Genomic DNA, 22,040 nt, shown 5'->3' with positions numbered 1-22,040 from the left:
TGTCATTTTGCATTTTTCTTGCCCTGCGCTGAAAGAGTTTTTTTAGCAATAAAATTCAATTAAGGAGGGTCATTTCGCATTTTTCTTATCTCGCACTGCAATCGTGTTTATAGCAAAAAATTAAACTGTGGAATGTCAGTTGGCATTTTTCTACATCATATTGAATTCTTGTGTAAAGCAATAAAATTAAATTTTAGATAGTCATTTCTAATTGTTTCTTACCTCGAACTGAAATTGTGTTTATATCAATAAAATTCAATTCAGGAGTGACAATTTGCATTTTTGTCATTTTTGTATACAATTGTAAGTAGTGTAGATATGCCGATTCCACCCAGTTATCACTCTCCAGATCTCTTCTCACGCTCCACATGCTTCCTGTCCCACGGACTCGAACTCCCTTATCACGCTCCCCAACGCTTCGAGTTTATCAACTCAAGACTCGAGCGTGGGAATGACTCTGACGTGATCCGTGGGAGCGTAACCAGTTCAAGTCAGTTATGCTTGTACCCCTCTGAGGATATAAACACGCGACTCGATCGGAGCAGACTCATTCTCTTCCTTCAAGCAGTCAGCATAGACATCTTCACCTAAAGAAGTCAGTCAAATTAGGAGGACCACCCTCACAGCAATCTTCACTTAAAGAAGACGGTAAAAAATTCGAGAACCTTCCTCAGGACCAGCATAGCTATCGTCGATATAAGAAGTCGTCAGGAATCAGGAGGACCAACTCAGACAGTGAATTGGTGAGTGCAAACCTGAATCCATATTATTTTGGCTACATTCAATATAAGTCCCTGGAAATGCAAGGTCATTTAAACCAATAATATTGATCGGAGAGCCTCAAAAATCCGTACGAGGGACGTTCACACAACTAGCATTAATCCGTAATATTTTTCTCGTAAAAACCCTTTTTAGGGTATTTAAGGGTATTCAGGGTACGGAAAAATCCTGGTCCTAGTACTCTCATTTTCACCCAAAAATTCGGGGGGCATAAATATAGAAACAATTCCGTTGAAAAAATTTTGACAGAGCAAGTAGTTTAGATTTGGTGGGCTAATTTATGAGTGATGGTATTAGGACTATAGGTTAGCAGCAGGTAGCTTTGCAAGAAAATCTTTAATAACTCCGTTATTTGAAGGATTTTGGGTAAAGTTTAAAGAAAAAAGTTTCTTTGTTTTTCAATGCACATAAGATGCAGCAATCAAATTCTCTGTGACCCTTAAGGGTTTTCTTTCAGGGTACTCAAGTACCCTTATTTTCCGTGTTAGGGTTATAACAGTTATTAGATAACTTGTTCATCTTTCAACTCTATATACGAAACACTGATTAAATTTTTCATAATTACCCCCCCAAAGTGTCCAAAGATCGGTTTAAAAAATTTCTCTCGCCTGAGGGAACAGAAATCTTTTAGTATCTTTCTTATTTGTAGTGATAAATGCAAACTGTAAACGGTATAGGTGATAATATTTAACTACCCTTCGAATATAGAACTCAAAATTTCTCAGACCCTCATAGGGTCAGGGTCAGGGGTGTCTTGCTCCCTTATTAAAGGAGTTAACCTTTCGATGTTTCTGACAAATATTGTTGCTCCTGCAACGTTATACATGAATTAATAATTTGTTTTTCAAATTCGCTCCGAAAGCCCTTCAAAAATTAACATAAAAATTATATTTGGACTTAAAAATTTCTCGTCCGGTGAAGCATATTTAACCTTTCATATCTTCTTTAGTTAAAGTCATAAAAATATGATACAAATAGAAATTTAGGTTAATTTTAATTACCTTTATAAATTATTATCTAAACTTTATGAAACCCTGTATGATTCAGGGTCAGGATACTTAGGTACCTCTAATTAGATTCTTACACTATTGATATTTATTACAGGAAACAAGCTAAATTGATAGCTAAATACAATCCTATAACTGAAAAAAATGTTTTAATTCCCGTGCAGAAATATGCATTGACTTGCATTTGCATGATTCGATTAATTTTGATTCCACCGTCTAAACGAGCTAGTTGTTCCCGGTATACCTAAGGTCACCCCCATCATTCTAATACAACTTCTAATATATTTAAGGGTTATTGTTCTGCGTAAATAAATTTACAAATAAATAAATACATTTTTCATTCCACTTGTTATTTTTTTATAATATATATTAATAATATATTTAAGGGTTATTGTTCTGCGTAAATAAATTTAGAAATAAATAAATACATTTTTCATTCCATTTGTTATTTTTTATTAATTTACGTACATAAAACTTTTCATCCCCGTTCAAATTTTAAATACATACTCTTCCTTCAATTATCATGCTCACCCGGGGATAGTATATTTTCTCCCCCCATCATAATTAATTAGGGTCAACAAACTCTCTCCGTATCAGGTACTAATCCTTTCCATCCGATACTTCACCCTCTCCTTCAACTCTTACTTCTTGAGGAAGTGGAACTCCTCCAGTACATCTTGGAATCTTCTCCTTAACAAATGGATAGACAAAATATCAGATATTTGATAAATTAGATACATTATCATATATTTCATAACGAAAAAGAAAAGAAACTCTTTCAAATGAGCAGGAGGAGCTTGCAGTGTTGGTGAGGGTATGAGGTGGTGGTCGTGTAAGAGGTACCGGTCGTGGTAGTGGAGGGGACTTCCAAAACAAAAGGAAGAGAATAAATTAACATCATATTGAACAATGAGATTTAAGAACTCCGACTCATTCTTCCATTATCTGTATTATTTTTTATTGAAGAAGCAGATCTCATTAATTATTTCATTGATTATTATAGCAATAAATTATAGTGATCTTCCTCTCAGCCCATAAAATTCCGTATATTTCACTCATAATCAACTCAACGTTAAATCTCAACGTTTACAACACTCATAAATAACACTTTTCACCCATTTCCGCGAAAAACCGCATGGAAACGGTAGAGTACATTTCTTCTTTATTTTAGGTATTCTAGTAAACATTTTTTCCATTTCCTTTCCTTTCTTGGTTCTGCAACTTTTTCTAGTGAGATTTAGGGGTAGGGGGTATCACAGGGGTCATGACTCCGTAACAATCTATGCAGTTATGCCTTTAATTGTTGAAATACAAGTGTCCTCCACATTAGATGAGTATTACTTTTTTTAATTAGACGAACCATTACTTCACAATATTGCGTCAAACTCGGGTGCTTATACTTATGACGTGGGAAGTCAATGAAGATGATAAATATGCGTTGAAAAGTCGGAAAAAGATATTAAAAAATTGACCCAACCTCAAAATAAACCAGAAGCATCTCTAATAACTAGAGATACGTGTAAATAGCACTTTCATTTTAATTTTATAGCACTTACAATTATAGTTTATAGCATTATGCAGCCTTTTTTTTTTTTTTTCACTATACATTATCAGTAGATGACGACAAAGTGCGGTGAAACACGGTTATTTGAAAAAATGCGGAACAGTTTTAATAATGTGTTGAAAAAAATTAATTAAGGAATAAGATATATACTAAACTATCTCACCCTCGGTGAACTTCGTACCACCTGATAATCAATGAACGGTTTCAAAACGCCATTTATAAATCAAGAACGGTTGTACTGATTTTAATAATTTTTTAATTATTATAGAAATATTAGTAAAAAATGTGCACTCAAGAAAACTGCAAGAATAAGTATTACAATGGCTTGTTAGAAAGAGATTTTTATTTATTCTATATACGTTGGGAGACTTAACTTGCCCGTTCTTGGGACAAGCTTACATAACGCTAGACCGATGCTTGATTGACGTAACAATCTCGTGAATAGGCCCTAAGGAAGAGCATTAATATATTATAGCTTATGGCGCGCTATAGTTTTAACTCGGTTAGGTAAAGTGCACCGCGTAAATCTACCCCCATGTGTAAACGTACCTCAGTCTACCTTACACATTCGGGTCTATTCCATTGAGCCAAGCACCTTCTGATATACAAGGCAAAAAACAAAATGTCATCATCGTATAGATCGCTAACGATCTTTGGTAGCGTTTTTAATAACCGTAGTCAAGGTCACAGCCTGAAAAAAACATTCTCAGGAAGAAAGTAAAGAAATGCTTCTACATTCCAATTGTCGAACTCGCCGATTTTTGCGCCTTTTAGACGGAAGCGTGCGAAAATGGGCTGGCGGGGGCGGTGGAATAGCTTGTCCTCGATGGTCTAGTTTAAGTCTCAGTCAATTAGCAGTAAGAGTCGGCAGAGCATTTCAGCAGAGCTCGTGACTAAATTTACGAATTTTAACATCGAAAAGACAAATTTTGCTGATTAAACATCATAAAAGTCCAGTCATCGCGCCTATGTCGCATTTATTCACGTGCAACTTGAGTAGCATTCATGTGTGGTTAAGTGTACGCTGTGATATTTGACAAATATTAATAACTGACATATATTTCATATTAATAATTTTTATATTAAAATAAAAAGTATATTTCGTACAGTAATTGTAATATGTTGCTTTTCCTCCCAAATTTTAGAAGACAGTTTGCCCATCAGACACTTGTGACCCCTCCAGAAAAAAATTCTGGATCCGCCCTTGTGAACTAGTACTACTCCAACAATGTCACCAACTCATGAAAAATGAGCAGCAACTTTTTTATTCTCTTGAATCATAGTTACGAGAGAATAGCTGGATGAGGAGGCTATTTTTCGTATTCTAACATATATTTCTCTTCAGACTACCAATTTCTTTTCATAAATGGCAATTTGGGGTCTTAGTGAATGTCCACATTGATAGGCTTGTAAATGATATCTACTTATTGTCAACTATAAGAGAAAACTTTATTGCCCAAGCACCCACTGTTTATTTTTCTTGTTTCCAATATAGAAATATGATAGTTTAAATCATATAGATAAAGCTAGCAGAGCCTTATTTCAATTATGTGAGGTTCGTGAATAAATTTCCAACAGTTCCACGCCATAATAGTAAAAGAAAATCAAATCTATCATATTTGAAAAGATCCTAAATATAATGTGTGATATAAGTGAAAGTGCTAAAAAATTCTAAACTAATAAATATTTCCTGTTCAGTGCAATATGTCCATGAGGTTCTATCTGCCTATTTTAATATATAGTGACTGGCTGGACCCCCAGGGCAAAGTACTGGTTAGGCCTGTTCTCCCCAAATACCTCAAGATGGGTCTTTTTCTAACAGCCACCACAACACCACACCATATTTTTCCTAGAATAACAAAGCCTGAGCGTGAAATAACTCACCATTCGCATCTTTAGGTTTTTCATTTTTAGCTCCATGAGATGCATTTCCTTTTGCTGAGCTATCTTCTGCTCGAGTTGCTGTCTCTTAAGTGTTAGGATCTGATTCTGTAGCTCTGCATTCTTCTTTTCAATCCGTAGGACATCCACCTGTAACTTGTTGTGATGAAGATTAGCCTCCGCACGGTATCGCTCCAACGCAGCTTTTTCCAGAGTCAAGGTTTCCATCCTAGACCTGTACTCGTTGTAGTTCTTAAGGTCCCCTAGTGCTCAGAGTAATTTTTAATTTTAATCCATTTTACTCAATTGGATTGATATTACTAATAGAATAGTGTAAGTATTAACAAAAAGTTCTCTCAGAAAGCAGTAAAACTCACCATTTATCTTAAAATTCAAACTCCGTTAAACTCACCATAGGTGCAACTAATACCGGGGTGTGTGCGGTATGGTATACCCACCAGGATAAGCGGTAGATGCGAGATTAATAAGTTGCGGGGGGGGACTTTATCCCCTAAACCCCCCTCGCTGCACCACTGGCCGTATTAAATACATTGCCTAAGTGTCTAGGGAGGGGGGGCACATTCCCCCGTGCTTCCCCCATCCTAAATCTGCCTATCCTGAGTTAACATCGCATTTTCAGGCTTCGATAAACCAACAATCACACTTTTAATTAACCAGAAAACTTGAGATATTTCACGTTAAAAGCATCAACCGTCACTAATGTTGCCTCTTTATCATTTAATTCTACTGGGACTCAGTAGGTACGGAAAATGTAACGGTAAAATTCACTCTGTGATGAAAAAATGCCGAAGCAAATGTGAGCTTAATAGCTACCTACATCAGTATGCAGGAGTACAGTTTGCCGGGCAAAACGTACGCCAGTAACTGTTCCATGACTAATGAGCTTAATGTGACTAATCAGGTTCAAACCAGACCCATCTTAGATTGATTAGGTTGATAACTATGGCAACTACATGAAGTTCATTAAAATGGTGAACAATCCTAATACAATTCTGCAGGTGCCAGAGAGAGAAACACCCATTTCCGTCCATATGCTGAGTCATTGGCTTCGGAAAGAGAGAAGGCATCGTCAACAAGCCAATGCCCTTACTGCCCAGCAACAAATCTTGATCCACAGTTAGCAGCCTATATTACGGACCTTAAGAACTACAACGAGTACAGGTCTAGGATGGAAACCTTGACTCTGGAAAAAGCTGCGTTGGAGCGATACAGTGCGGAGGCTAATCTTCATCACAACAAGTTACAGGTGGATGTCCTACGGATTGAAAAGAAGAATGCAGAGCTACAGAATCAGATCCTAACACTTAAGAGACAGCAACTCGAGCAGAAGATAGCTCAGCAAAAGGAAATGCATCTCATGGAGCTAAAAATGAAAAACCTAAAGATGCGAATGGTGAGTTATTTCACGCTCAGGCTTTGTTATTCTAGGAAAAATATGGTGTGGTGTTGTGGTGGCTGTTAGAAAAAGACCCATCTTGAGGTATTTGGGGAGAACAGGCCTAACCAGTACTTTGCCCTGGGGGTCCAGCCAGTCACTATATATTAAAATAGGCAGATAGAACCTCATGGACATATTGCACTGAACAGGAAATATTTATTAGTTTAGAATTTTTTAGCACTTTCACTTATATCACACATTATATTTAGGATCTTTTCAAATATGATAGATTTGATTTTCTTTTACTATTATGGCGTGGAACTGTTGGAAATTTATTCACGAACCTCACATAATTGAAATAAGGCTCTGCTAGCTTTATCTATATGATTTAAACTATCATATTTCTATATTGGAAACAAGAAAAATAAACAGTGGGTGCTTGGGCAATAAAGTTTTCTCTTATAGTTGACAATAAGTAGATATCATTTACAAGCCTATCAATGTGGACATTCACTAAGACCCCAAATTGCCATTTATGAAAAGAAATTGGTAGTCTGAAGAGAAATATATGTTAGAATACGAAAAATAGCCTCCTCATCCAGCTATTCTCTCGTAACTATGATTCAAGAGAATAAAAAAGTTGCTGCTCATTTTTCATGAGTTGGTGACATTGTTGGAGTAGTACTAGTTCACAAGGGCGGATCCAGAATTTTTTTCTGGAGGGGTCACAAGTGTCTGATGGGCAAACTGTCTTCTAAAATTTGGGAGGAAAAGCAACATATTACAATTACTGTACGAAATATACTTTTTATTTTAATATAAAAATTATTAATATGAAATATATGTCAGTTATTAATATTTGTCAAATATCACAGCGTACACTTAACCACACATGAATGCTACTCAAGTTGCACGTGAATAAATGCGACATAGGCGCGATGACTGGACTTTTATGATGTTTAATCAGCAAAATTTGTCTTTTCGATGTTAAAATTCGTAAATTTAGTCACGAGCTCTGCTGAAATGCTCTGCCGACTCTTACTGCTAATTGACTGAGACTTAAACTAGACCATCGAGGACAAGCTATTCCACCGCCCCCGCCAGCCCATTTTCGCACGCTTCCGTCTAAAAGGCGCAAAAATCGGCGAGTTCGACAATGGGGTGTTTGCATGGATTTTTATAGCGATATATGCGGAAACTTTACTTCATCCTAGATACGGAAATCTTATTTAAACTTAATTTTAGAGTATTTTTGGCCATTTTTGGCTGCGTAAAAAATTACCCGGTTTGAACGTCCGCGAAAACAAGAAAAATCAACATGGCCGCCTGTGACGTCACGTGCCCGTAACTTCGAGTACTTGCCGTACGGGTATGCTGCAGTTAATGGTTACGCGCTCTCTTGAACGAAAGTCAGAGATAGACTGTGCGCAATGTCGGCATATAAATGGCGTTTTGTACCAGAGTGTACAAATAAAAGCAGCAGGAACCCTAGCAAAGTGTTTTTCGCGGTTCCGAAGGAAGAGAAACGGAGGAAGAAATGGTTTAGAGCTGCAAGAAGGGACTTCAATGTCTCTCTGAAATCAACCCTTTATTGCTGCGAGGACCATTTTAAGGTATTTTAATATTTATTACTGACGCTTATTGAATAGATGCTAATGCATGTATATGACACGTAAATTATTCATGATGAAGAGCCTCTAACATCTGCTGAATGAATCCATTAATCGTACAAAATAGCCAACGTAATGAAATGGAAAATAGATGCTTCCAAAAAACTGCAATTCAAAAGATGAAAATTGTTGACGAAGAAAACCTTGGAAGAAGCATCTAGTAGATCAGAAGTAAACAGTTTATGCTATGATTTTGGTATGTACAGTTAAAAATATATACCTAATGCTTTTGTTCATAGATGGAAGACGATATGGAAAATTTCATGAGGTGCAAAATGGTAGGAGGGCATAAGCTATTGAAAAAATGTGCTTTTCCCCACTATTTGGCTGCCAGGAAGATCGGCAGAGAGCATTTGCGTCAACCACCCGAAAATTACCCGTGAAGAGGACTCAGCAGAGATTAATAGAAGACGCACTGAGTGTAAGTTGTACATATGCAGCCCTCCCTAGGCTGGTTCTAAAGATATTTGTAGCCTCAATGTGAGTTGATGAATATTAGTCTTATTATGGGAACTCTTTATAGGTACCTACTTTAAGTGTAGAGTGCATTGTTGATACTTGCCCTTTAAATAAATTAATATTTTAATTAATGAATAAAATAAATGATAATCACTAAATAGAAACATTTACAGAGACATAAATGTGTTCTACAGGTATCGACTGACTAAAGACCCTTAAAAATGTGCTAGATTTTTAATACGGTCCCATTATCATTTCGTTCGTTTTGTATGACGAGGTATCCTTGTGCCCTTTCCCTGAACAAAATCCTGGATCCGCCCCTGTGCAACATTGAAGCCTCATAACAACAGAGCAGTTAATATTTCTGAAAGATATTTCATATTAAAATGTGGCATCCATACTCTTGGCTTCTAACTATTGGCTATACTTGGATTCTAACCCCATCATATCTGAAATAAAATGATTATTGAAAATTTGAAGTGAAGAGTTTGGTGCTGCTCAGGTACTCAAATTAGAAAAAAATCAACTTGGCACTATGGAGATAAGGGTCTCGTTAAATGTATGTCAGTTACTTGCAAATTATTGCATGAATTATACAACTCATAAAATATATGCTTTTCTTTTAGGTTGATAAACATATCCCTCCTCATATAACCAGTCATGATTTGGATGAGGAGTCAGTGGACATAGAACTAGACTGCTCTGAAGCTCATGAGGGTGGAAATACTGCATCCAACTATAAGCCATTGACTCTTACTAAGACATTTAGTGATGCTAGTGTCCAAACTTCTGTTTCTCACATGAGTAAGGGTATTAATTGCAATATGACAAAAAAGGTAGTACTTAACATTGCCACATCACCCATTAAGGTACAGAGGCTGTGGATGAAGAGGAATTGGAGTCTGTCACAACAACTGAGGGTGTGGAAAATGGCGGTGGGAGTGAATATGAGCCATGCTCATCTGAGAGTGATGAGTCTGCTCATGAATTTCAGGACCCTGATGCAATTCTCTCTTGTGTAAATAGGAAATCCAAAATGTATATTGGCGTTCCAGATGAGTGGTTTCCTCATGCAATGTCTTTGATAATGAAATACACTAAACTTGCCCAGAGAGATATTGTAATTACTCTCATGAAAATCAAGGTAAATGATTCTTTTGAAAGGCTCGCGGATCAATTTTGCATATCATGTGGTCATGCATGTAAAATTTTTAACAGAACTGTGCCAATCCTGGCACACACATTGAAGGAACTGATCTATTGGCCTGATAGCGTGACTATGAAAAGGCAGCTTCCCATACCTTTCATTGTACTATGGAGATGAAATCATCTGGTAACTTACCGAAGTGCCTTCTTTCCTCTAACTTCCGGAATGCTGAAGCAGTCATTTCCCTTCAAATACTCCGCCACCATAAATACATCTACTTTTGGTAGATTATTTGTATTTCCTTTATCAAAATTTACCTCTATTGCCATGTTTTCGACAATTTTCCCAGTCGCAATGAGGCCTCATACTGGTAACTACGGGCAAGTGACGTCACCAACCGTATCTTCTCCCGCTGATTTCCTTGGCATTTTAGCGATTTTATTATTCATTTAATAATATATTTCTCCATTTGACTGTATTAAAACCTATGTTTTCTTTATCTACTTCCTTTCCTCTATACAATGAAGAAATATTTAAGCGCAAAAAATTTTTATGCAAACACCCCATTGGAATGTAGAAGCATTTCTTTACTTTCTTCCTGAGAATGTTTTTTTCAGGCTGTGACCTTGACTACGGTTATTAAAAACGCTACCAAAGATCGTTAGCGATCTATACGATGATGACATTTTGTTTTTTGCCTTGTATATCAGAAGGTGCTTGGCTCAATGGAATAGACCCGAATGTGTAAGGTAGACTGAGGTACGTTTACACATGGGGGTAGATTTACGCGGTGCACTTTACCTAACCGAGTTAAAACTATAGCGCGCCATAAGCTATAATATATTAATGCTCTTCCTTAGGGCCTATTCACGAGATTGTTACGTCAATCAAGCATCGGTCTAGCGTTATGTAAGCTTGTCCCAAGAACGGGCAAGTTAAGTCTCCCAACGTATATAGAATAAATAAAAATCTCTTTCTAACAAGCCATTGTAATACTTATTCTTGCAGTTTTCTTGAGTGCACATTTTTTACTAATATTTCTATAATAATTAAAAAATTATTAAAATCAGTACAACCGTTCTTGATTTATAAATGGCGTTTTGAAACCGTTCATTGATTATCAGGTGGTACGAAGTTCACCGAGGGTGAGATAGTTTAGTATATATCTTATTCCTTAATTAATTTTTTTCAACACATTATTAAAACTGTTCCGCATTTTTTCAAATAACCGTGTTTCACCGCACTTTGTCGTCATCTACTGATAATGTATAGTGAAAAAAGAAAAAAAAGGCTGCATAATGCTATAAACTATAATTGTAAGTGCTATAAAATTAAAATGAAAGTGCTATTTACACGTATCTCTAGTTATTAGAGATGCTTCTGGTTTATTTTGAGGTTGGGTCAATTTTTTAATATCTTTTTCCGACTTTTCAACGCATATTTATCATCTTCATTGACTTCCCACGTCATAAGTATAAGCACCCGAGTTTGACGCAATATTGTGAAGTAATGGTTCGTCTAATTAAAAAAAGTAATACTCATCTAATGTGGAGGACACTTGTATTTCAACAATTAAAGGCATAACTGCATAGATTGTTACGGAGTCATGACCCCTGTGATACCCCCTACCCCTAAATCTCACTAGAAAAAGTTGCAGAACCAAGAAAGGAAAGGAAATGGAAAAAATGTTTACTAGAATACCTAAAATAAAGAAGAAATGTACTCTACCGTTTCCATGCGGTTTTTCGCGGAAATGGGTGAAAAGTGTTATTTATGAGTGTTGTAAACGTTGAGATTTAACGTTGAGTTGATTATGAGTGAAATATACGGAATTTTATGGGCTGAGAGGAAGATCACTATAATTTATTGCTATAATAATCAATGAAATAATTAATGAGATCTGCTTCTTCAATAAAAAATAATACAGATAATGGAAGAATGAGTCGGAGTTCTTAAATCTCATTGTTCAATATGATGTTAATTTATTCTCTTCCTTTTGTTTTGGAAGTCCCCTCCACTACCACGACCGGTACCTCTTACACGACCACCACCTCATACCCTCACCAACACTGCAAGCTCCTCCTGCTCATTTGAAAGAGTTTCTTTTCTTTTTCGTTATGAAATATATGATAATGTATCTAATTTATCAAATATCTGATATTTTGTCTATCCATTTGTTAAGGAGAAGATTCCAAGATGTACTGGAGGAGTTCCACTTCCTCAAGAAGTAAGAGTTGAAGGAGAGGGTGAAGTATCGGATGGAAAGGATTAGTACCTGATACGGAGAGAGTTTGTTGACCCTAATTAATTATGATGGGGGGAGAAAATATACTATCCCCGGGTGAGCATGATAATTGAAGGAAGAGTATGTATTTAAAATTTGAACGGGGATGAAAAGTTTTATGTACGTAAATTAATAAAAAATAACAAATGGAATGAAAAATGTATTTATTTATTTCTAAATTTATTTACGCAGAACAATAACCCTTAAATATATTATTAATATATATTATAAAAAAATAACAAGTGGAATGAAAAATGTATTTATTTATTTGTAAATTTATTTACGCAGAACAATAACCCTTAAATATATTAGAAGTTGTATTAGAATGATGGGGGTGACCTTAGGTATACCGGGAACAACTAGCTCGTTTAGACGGTGGAATCAAAATTAATCGAATCATGCAAATGCAAGTCAATGCATATTTCTGCACGGGAATTAAAACATTTTTTTCAGTTATAGGATTGTATTTAGCTATCAATTTAGCTTGTTTCCTGTAATAAATATCAATAGTGTAAGAATCTAATTAGAGGTACCTAAGTATCCTGACCCTGAATCATACAGGGTTTCATAAAGTTTAGATAATAATTTATAAAGGTAATTAAAATTAACCTAAATTTCTATTTGTATCATATTTTTATGACTTTAACTAAAGAAGATATGAAAGGTTAAATATGCTTCACCGGACGAGAAATTTTTAAGTCCAAATATAATTTTTATGTTAATTTTTGAAGGGCTTTCGGAGCGAATTTGAAAAACAAATTATTAATTCATGTATAACGTTGCAGGAGCAACAATATTTGTCAGAAACATCGAAAGGTTAACTCCTTTAATAAGGGAGCAAGACACCCCTGACCCTGACCCTATGAGGGTCTGAGAAATTTTGAGTTCTATATTCGAAGGGTAGTTAAATATTATCACCTATACCGTTTACAGTTTGCATTTATCACTACAAATAAGAAAGATACTAAAAGATTTCTGTTCCCTCAGGCGAGAGAAATTTTTTAAACCGATCTTTGGACACTTTGGGGGGGTAATTATGAAAAATTTAATCAGTGTTTCGTATATAGAGTTGAAAGATGAACAAGTTATCTAATAACTGTTATAACCCTAACACGGAAAATAAGGGTACTTGAGTACCCTGAAAGAAAACCCTTAAGGGTCACAGAGAATTTGATTGCTGCATCTTATGTGCATTGAAAAACAAAGAAACTTTTTTCTTTAAACTTTACCCAAAATCCTTCAAATAACGGAGTTATTAAAGATTTTCTTGCAAAGCTACCTGCTGCTAACCTATAGTCCTAATACCATCACTCATAAATTAGCCCACCAAATCTAAACTACTTGCTCTGTCAAAATTTTTTCAACGGAATTGTTTCTATATTTATGCCCCCGAATTTTTGGGTGAAAATGAGAGTACTAGGACCAGGATTTTTCCGTACCCTGAATACCCTTAAATACCCTAAAAAGGGTTTTTACGAGAAAAATATTACGGATTAATGCTAGTTGTGTGAACGTCCCTCGTACGGATTTTTGAGGCTCTCCGATCAATATTATTGGTTTAAATGACCTTGCATTTCCAGGGACTTATATTGAATGTAGCCAAAATAATATGGATTCAGGTTTGCACTCACCAATTCACTGTCTGAGTTGGTCCTCCTGATTCCTGACGACTTCTTATATCGACGATAGCTATGCTGGTCCTGAGGAAGGTTCTCGAATTTTTTACCGTCTTCTTTAAGTGAAGATTGCTGTGAGGGTGGTCCTCCTAATTTGACTGACTTCTTTAGGTGAAGATGTCTATGCTGACTGCTTGAAGGAAGAGAATGAGTCTGCTCCGATCGAGTCGCGTGTTTATATCCTCAGAGGGGTACAAGCATAACTGACTTGAACTGGTTACGCTCCCACGGATCACGTCAGAGTCATTCCCACGCTCGAGTCTTGAGTTGATAAACTCGAAGCGTTGGGGAGCGTGATAAGGGAGTTCGAGTCCGTGGGACAGGAAGCATGTGGAGCGTGAGAAGAGATCTGGAGAGTGATAACTGGGTGGAATCGGCATATCTACACTACTATTGTATACAGTTTTATACAGGAAATCCTGTATACAATTGTATACAAAATTTTCTTCAAAAATTCTTTGTATACAAAAAATTCTTGAGTGTCATTTCTAATTTTTCTTACCTCGCACTGAAATTGTGTTCATATCAATTAAATTCAATCATGGAATGTCATTTTGCATATTTCAAATCACGCAATGAAATCGTGTTTATATCAATGAAATTCCATTCAGTAGTGTCATTTCGCATTTTCCTTTCATCGAACTGAAATCGTGTTTGTAGCAATAAAAATAATTCTGGATTGTCATTTCGCATTTTTCGTACGTCGCACTGAAATCGGTTTAATAGCAATAAAATGCAATTTTGGAGTTTCACTTCGTATTTTTTTTTATCTCGCACTGAAATGGTGTTTCTAGCAATAAAATTCAATTCCAAAGTGTAATTTCGTATTTTTCTTACTTCGCACTGAAATGGTATTCATAGCAATAAAATTCAATTTCTTGAGTTTCATTATGCATTTTTCTTACCTCGCAGTGAAATGATGTGTATAGCAATAAAATCCAAATCTGGAGTGTCATTTCGTATTTTTTCTTACGCCGCACCTAAATCGTGTTCATTACAATAACATTCAATTCAGGAGTTTCATTTCGCATTTGTCAATTACATGTCCTACAACGCACTGAAATGGTGTTTATAGCAATTAAAATCCAAATCTGTAGCGTCAATTCACATTTTTTTCCCGCACGGAAATCTTGTTCATGACAATAAAATTCAAATCTGGAGTGTCATTTCGTATTTTTCTTAACTAGGACAAAAATCGTGTTTATAGCAATAAAGTTCAAATCAGGAATTTCATTTCACATTTCTCTTATCTTGCACGTAATTGTATTTATAGCAATAAAAATCCAATTCCGGTGTGTCATTTCACATTTTTTTCATGCGTCGCACTAATGTCGTGTTTATAGCAATAAAATTCAATTCTGGAGTGTCATTTCACATTTTTCCTTACTCTGATGAAAATCGTATTTATAGGAAAAAAATATAATTTTGAGCCGTCATTTCGCATTTTTCTTAACCCGCACTGAAATCCTGTTTGAATTCAAATATGGAGTCTCATTTCGCATTTTTCTTAACTAGGACGGAAATCGTGTTTATAGAAATGAAATTCAAATTAGGAATATCATTTCACATTTCCCTTATCTCGCACTTAACTGTATATATAGCAATAAAATTCAATTCTGGAGTGTCATTTCACATTTTTCCTTACTCTGATGAAATTCGTATTTATAGCCAAAAAATTTCAATTCTGATGTGTCATTTCGCATTTTTCTTACCCCGCACTGAAATCTTGTTTATAGAAATGAAATTCAATTCTGGAGTGTCATATCGCATTTTTCTTACTTCGAACTGAAGTCTTGTTTATAGCATTAAAATTCAATTCTGGATTGTGTTTTCGCATTTTTTTTACCTCGGACAGAAATCCTGTTAATTGCAATAAAATTATATTCCGGAGTGTTATATCGCTTTTTTCTTACCTCGAGCTGAAATTGTGTTTGTAGCAATAAAATTCATTTCTGGAGTTTCATTTCGCAATTTTCCTCCGACGCGCTGAAATTGTGTTTATTATTTTATTATTATTATTACATAAATTGTTACAAGTCGACCATAATGTCGGGTGGTAACATAAAATCAGGAAGCACATAATACAGAGAAAAAGAACCAGAATATATATCCATGATAAAAATAACACCCTAATTCTAATCACATACAATTAAGAATTTAACATTATCCCAATAAAACAATTTTAAAACAATCCATTAAATACATTAATTCTAATATAATACAACTAAAAAAAAAAAGCATTGACCCAACTTCAAACTCTCTTTTTGAACCATTATGTACTAAATCAATAGGTCAGTGCTTCACACTTCTTCCTAAAAATTTTGGCATTTGAAGGGAAGATCTTAAAAATCACTTCAGGTAGGTCATTCCACTCTTTAATTCCTCTATGCAGGAAGGATTTTCTCAAAATGTCTGTTTTCTGTTTTTTCAATTGAATTTTAAATTTATGGTCTTTCCTTCCTATGTAGCAGGGTGAGCCCAGCTTTAGACCTAATTCTTTCCAACCCTGCTCTTTTGTGAATGCTTTGTATACCCCGCATAGCCTATTAATGGTTCTTCTCACTTTTAGAGGTTTCCATCCTAAGCTCCCTAGCATTGCTGATACACTTTCCCCTCTTCCATGTTTTCCTAGAGTGTACCTGGCTGCCTTTCGCTGAACTCTTTCAAGCTTAGAAGATTCATTGTTAAAGTGGGGATCCCACACAGAAGTTGCATATTCAAGAACAGGACGAACCATGGTCCTGTAGGCCATTTCTTTAGTTTCTCTTTTGCTCTCCTTTATATTCCGCATTACCCAATGCAGGGTTTTAAATGATCTCCCTACCACCTGATCGATATGCACTCCCCAATTAAGATTAGATGTGAAATTAACCCCCAAGTATTTTAAGTCCCTAACTTTGGAAATATTTTCCCCGAGCAAGCTGTATGACCGATTCTCCGTGTTTCTCCTTCTCGTGAATGTAATTTGCTTGCATTTTCCCGTATTCACATCCATTTTGTTGGAGATTATCCATGAAGATATTTTTTTCAGGTCATTTTGAAGGATACACGGGTCTTCCCTGGCTTTGATACTTCGGTAGATTATGCAATCATCTGCGAAAAGTCGTATATTGGAGTCAACTCCCACATGGATGTCATTAATATAAATTAGAAACAATAGCGGACCTAATACGCTTCCTTGCGGGACCCCTGATGTTACCGCTATCTCCATAGAATAACCTTCACCTACTCTTACCCTCTGAGATCTACCTTTCAAAAATTCCCTAATCCATACTTTAATCCTATCATCTATCTGTAGCCTACTAATTTTCTCTATCAATTGAGCGTGTGGCACTGTATCAAAAGCTTTTTTGAAGTCAATGATCACCGCATCAATTTCACTGCCTTGTTCCAGGACTTCAGCAATGTCTTGCGATAACCCTAGTAACTGGGTCTCACAAGAAAAGCCCTTCCTGAACCCGTGTTGATACTTGAATAGCCAATCATTTGTGGCCCAAAATTCGCGCAAGTACCTAGCGATAACTTTTTCAATTAATTTACACACTACTGACGTTAGGCTTACTGGTCTATAATTATCTACTTTAGTTTTATCACCCCCCTTAAAAATAGGTATGACGGTTGCCATTTTCCATTCGGAAGGTAAGTCCCCATTATTTAGTGTGACTAAAACAAGTCTTCTAATGTAAGGAACTATTGCTTCATCCCCTAATTTTAATGCATCCATGGACACATTATCAGGACCCATTGATTTATTTCTCTGCTGTTTCCGTATTAGTTTTAAAATTTCATTATCTGGCACGCTTATATAGTCGAATTTATTTTGTCCACGGCTAGATAATAATAATGAGGGTTCACAATGTTCGGTGTTAGAGTTTGAATCAAAATTACCATCCCTATCCTTATAGCTCCTAGCGTACCACTTATTTAGTTCGTTTGCTTTGTCTTTGTCATTTAAAATAACTTTCCCACCTTCACTCACGATCATAGATATGTCGTTATTAATATCTTTTTTCCTTCTAATATATTTGAAAAATTTATTAGTGTTCTTCTGGCTTAGCATATTTACCAGATAGCTCTCCCGGGCTTCCCTTTTTTCAATATTAAATCTTTTAATTATATTTTTATAAGTTTCATGGTTTTTAGGGCTTATATTTCTTTGTTTATACACACGCCTTGCCTTCCTTTTCAGTCTTCTTATATTTACATTATAATACTCTGGATCGCTGTTATGTTTAAGCCTTCTCCTAGGAACGAATTTTTCTATACACTCGAGCAAAATATTCTTAAAAGAATCCCAAATTTCATCCAAAGTAGCACCTTGACCCGCCCATTTTGGAAAATATTCTCTTAGCATGTTTTTAAAAGCCGTCACATTTCCTTTCTTATAGTTCCAGATGAATTTTTCAACTTTTTTCTTTGACCTAGTGGGTGACAATTCTAGCTCAATAGAAACCGCCGAGTGATCACTTATACCCGGTATTATCTCAAAGCTTTGCACACCCTTAAATGGCCTTATAAGGAACACATCTAATATTTTACTTCCTCTCGTTGGTCCCTTCACAAGCTGCTCGAATCCCTCTTCATAAACAAGTCTATTTACAAGTTTTTGAACCTTGCCATTGCCTTTAGCATTACCATCCCACTTGGCATTTGGCAGATTAAGATCCCCTGCTATGAGGATTTGTTTGTTCGGTTTTTCGGCGCACGCATCCGCCAAAGCCTCTAGTATACTCATATCCTTATCCGGTTTTCTGTAAAGTCCAATTAAATTTAAGGTTTTTCCTTTTTCCTTCGTGTATATATTTACACTCAGCATTTCGAAATCTGCCCTTACCCATTCTAGGCTACTCAATAAGTTAGACTTGACGCAAATGAATACCCCCCCTCCCCTGTCAGTCCTGTCCCTCCTGTATACATTGAACTCATCTGGAAATATTTCTTTCGAGTTGATATCTTCTCTAAGCCACGACTCAGTGCCTACTACACAGTCAGGATTACACAATTCAATTAGCGACTGAAATTCAATAATTTTGTTTCTTATGCTGCGGCAGTTAACCTGAAGAATTTTTAAGACCTTACCTTGGTGCTGTGAAGTATTGGGGATGGTGACATTTCCCGCCGATGTGCTGCACATTAGCGTATTTACATCGCTGTAGAACTCTCCTATTTGTTCAACACCTCCTGTTAACGTCTCTATTATGTCTGTATCACTTGCACTCCTGCACATTAGTGTATTTCCTTTCCCTGTATCCATATAGGGACCCTCACTCCCGTCTGAAACGGACTTACTCATTTCATTACAATATTGTATCCCTGTAACTTCCATTTCACCCTTCACAATAACTTCCCCACTGTGATCAGCATTATGATCATCACCACCAAGTCCCTTCTTTAGTTTCCCGACAAATACATTTCCACAACATCACAAATTAGTTTTCCAAACTTCTGCGATCCGGATCTATTTAAATGCAACCCATCTCTTCCACGGTCAATTGACTTTACCCAACAGTTCGGATCCACAAAGAACATCCCCTTCATTTTGCAAACCCAATCAAAACCTTCGTTTATATAATCTATGATTCTGTCCGGCACATCTCGCCTTCTCAGAATCCCACTTATGATTATTTTTGCCGAACTGAAAGCCGTTCTAGCAGCTGTGCACATATCCCATACCCACCCCACCACATGGTCACTTGTTCTAGCCCTTTTCACGTCATTTGTCCCAACGTGAATGACCACCACTTCGTCATTGCCACCATTAGTCTTCTCTTCGGTCTTCATTCTTCCAATGATCCTCTCCAGACCTTCTGTTCTCACACCAGGGAAACAATCAACCACATACCCTTTAAGCCTCGGTATCTCCGCAGCATGTCTCAGTAGTGAGTCCCCCATAATACGAACCCTTGGGGTGCCCTTCCTTACTGCACTTCCAGGAAGGACTCCACCCATCTGTGGGCCATCAAGCGCTCCCCTCCCCTCCTCCGCCACTTCTTCCGGAGGTCTCCCATTCTCGTCCTTCTTCCCAACGCTGTCGGAGCGACGAGCTGTGCCAAGTCGAAGCATCTCCTCGAATTCTGCTTTGGAATGTCGCAGGCGGTTTGGGTCCAATCGGCGCGGCCGGCATGTTACTGGCGGTCCAGGGGTTGTCCTGATATGATGCATAGTATTGTGTCGAATCGGTGTGTTTGCTCCTGCTGGCCTGGTGAGAGCCGGGAATTCAGCAAGCACTATGTGATAGCGTGAACTTCCGAAGATTGCCTTGACGCTAGGCTCCGGAATCGTCGGTGCTGGGGCGCCTGTGGATAGTGACGTAATGTTGTCCACCAGCCGGCCGTGGCGGGTGTCAACCAGCAGGTCAAAGTGAGAAAGAAAGTCTGCTCCGATGATGGGCTTGGTGACATCCGCGATTACAAAGCGCCACGTAAAATCGCGGCGAAGCCCAAAATTCAGCCTCAGTGTAATCCAGCCGTAGGTGGGGATGATGGATCCATTTGCCGCGAATAAGTCGTAATCGGCCCTTGTTCGACGGTCTCGTAGGCGTGAACGTGGGTATACGCAAAGGTCCGAGCCCGTATCAATGAGGAATTGCGTCTTGGTCGATTGGTCCGTTACATGTAGGCGGTCAGAAATTGAATGGCAGTTACCTTCCGCCCTTAGCGACTGCCGTGCGTGTTTTCCTGAGCGAAGGTGCAAGGTGCAGTGCAGCGCTTCGCCTCGGTTCCAAAACGGCGATGATACCAGCAATGGTCGTTGGCGGTGTCGTTTGACCAAGGGTATGGGCTGGAGCGACGGGGGGGACGTTCACGTTCATTGCGGAAGCGGGATCTCGAAGGAGAACGGCCTCGCTGGCGATCTGCGGAGAGGGAGCTGACCTTGGCGGTGAGCTCGTCGAGGCGCTGCATTATGGCTGAGGTGTCGGCTGCACCGATGGTCGCAACTCTGGGTTGAGGCACAATCTCGTTGATATTATCTGCGAGCTCCGCCACTTCGTTCAGTGTTGTTGTGGTCTGGGACGCAATTATAACTTGTATGTGAGAAGGAAGCCGATTAGACCATAAACTCCTCATGAAGTCATCCGATACCTCTGATCCCGCAAGTGATTTTAGGTAGCGCAGGAACTGGGATGGTTTCCTGTCACCCATTTCTTCGTGCATCATAAGTTGCCGCACGCGTTGCTCCCGAGAAATTGACAAGCGGCGGATGAGTTCTGATTTTATTCGCTCATAGCGGCCGGTTGCTGGGGGATTAATTATTATATCTTCTACTTCAGCCGCATACCTATGGTCGAGATGAGATATAACATGGTTGTACATTGTTATATCGTTTTTCACGCCGGCCAGCGAAAATTGCGACTCCATCTGGTCGAACCACAATGCTGGTTTATCGGGCCAGAACGGAGGAGGACGGATGGCGACTCGGCATAGGTCTAAGGGTTGAGGGCCCGAAGGATCTTCTCCTGTGGCGTGCTCCATTGGGTTGGAATGGTTGGCCAATTCTGGTTTTTGATTCTTCTGTAGATGTAGTTCAAGCTGCGACAGACGTTCCTGGAGCTCCTGGAATTACTGGTCTTGTTGTGTAAAGCGTTCCTTCTGCTGGTCGGAGATGCTTGTGGCTTCGTCTTCCTTCGGCATGGCGAACGTCGGGGTCACCAATATGAGGCGTGTCGGTCGATAATGACAAACAGAACCTTACTTAATAGATTTATTATGCATGCACGTACAATAACGGTGAGCGAGCGAGCGAGCGACTGAGAGTCTGGTGTGGAATGCTCGCCGCTTATATATCATCAGGCGAAGGTTACAGAGGCTTCTAGAACTTTCCACAATATTCAAGGGAAGCGGCTGCTTGTCGACTGGGCCTCCGAGTAGTCGCTGCCTTTGACTCCGCGCGAATATCGTTGCTACAGGCCGCCGGACGGTCGCCTCAACTTTTTACTGCCGATACGGTCCAAAATGGGGGACCCTGTTTTTTGTTCAATTTTTGTTTTTATGCAGGATCATAAAAAATGTGTGTCTATTCAATCATTTGATTAACAGGCATTTCTGCTATAATTTCCTTTTCATTACGAGCCAAAAACTCATTATAATTTGAACATGATTTCAAATTTTTACCTGCCATTTCAGTCTAAAAAAAATAACAACACGTTTGTTGTCTACCCTTCCTGGTCTTTCAG

The 22,040-nt window shown here is 37.8% G+C and overlaps 1 protein-coding gene and 2 long non-coding RNA genes across 3 annotated transcripts; 1 reads left to right on the top strand and 2 right to left on the bottom strand.

Annotated features, from left to right (window-relative positions):
• The first annotated feature begins 556 nt into the window (after positions 1-556).
• Positions 557-12,292, top strand: LOC124164312. Its single transcript, XR_006866023.1, has 2 exons — positions 557-743; positions 12,090-12,292. It is a non-coding gene; the product is annotated as an uncharacterized LOC124164312 (long non-coding RNA).
• Positions 2,253-14,009, bottom strand: LOC124164314. Its single transcript, XR_006866024.1, has 2 exons — positions 13,823-14,009; positions 2,253-2,477 (listed from the first exon to the last, which is right to left on the bottom strand). It is a non-coding gene; the product is annotated as an uncharacterized LOC124164314 (long non-coding RNA).
• Positions 14,010-20,520: 6,511 nt separating this feature from the next.
• Positions 20,521-21,339, bottom strand: LOC124163805. The gene has a single exon (XM_046540897.1). The coding sequence runs from the start codon at positions 21,337-21,339 to the stop codon at positions 20,521-20,523; it is 819 nt and encodes a 272-aa protein (XP_046396853.1).
• Between the last annotated feature and the right edge of the window lie 701 nt (positions 21,340-22,040).

This window comes from Ischnura elegans, chromosome 8 (genome assembly GCF_921293095.1).
Source record: "Ischnura elegans chromosome 8, ioIscEleg1.1, whole genome shotgun sequence".
Taxonomy (NCBI): Eukaryota; Metazoa; Arthropoda; class Insecta; order Odonata; family Coenagrionidae; genus Ischnura; species Ischnura elegans.
This window is presented reverse-complemented; position numbering and strand designations above follow the sequence as displayed.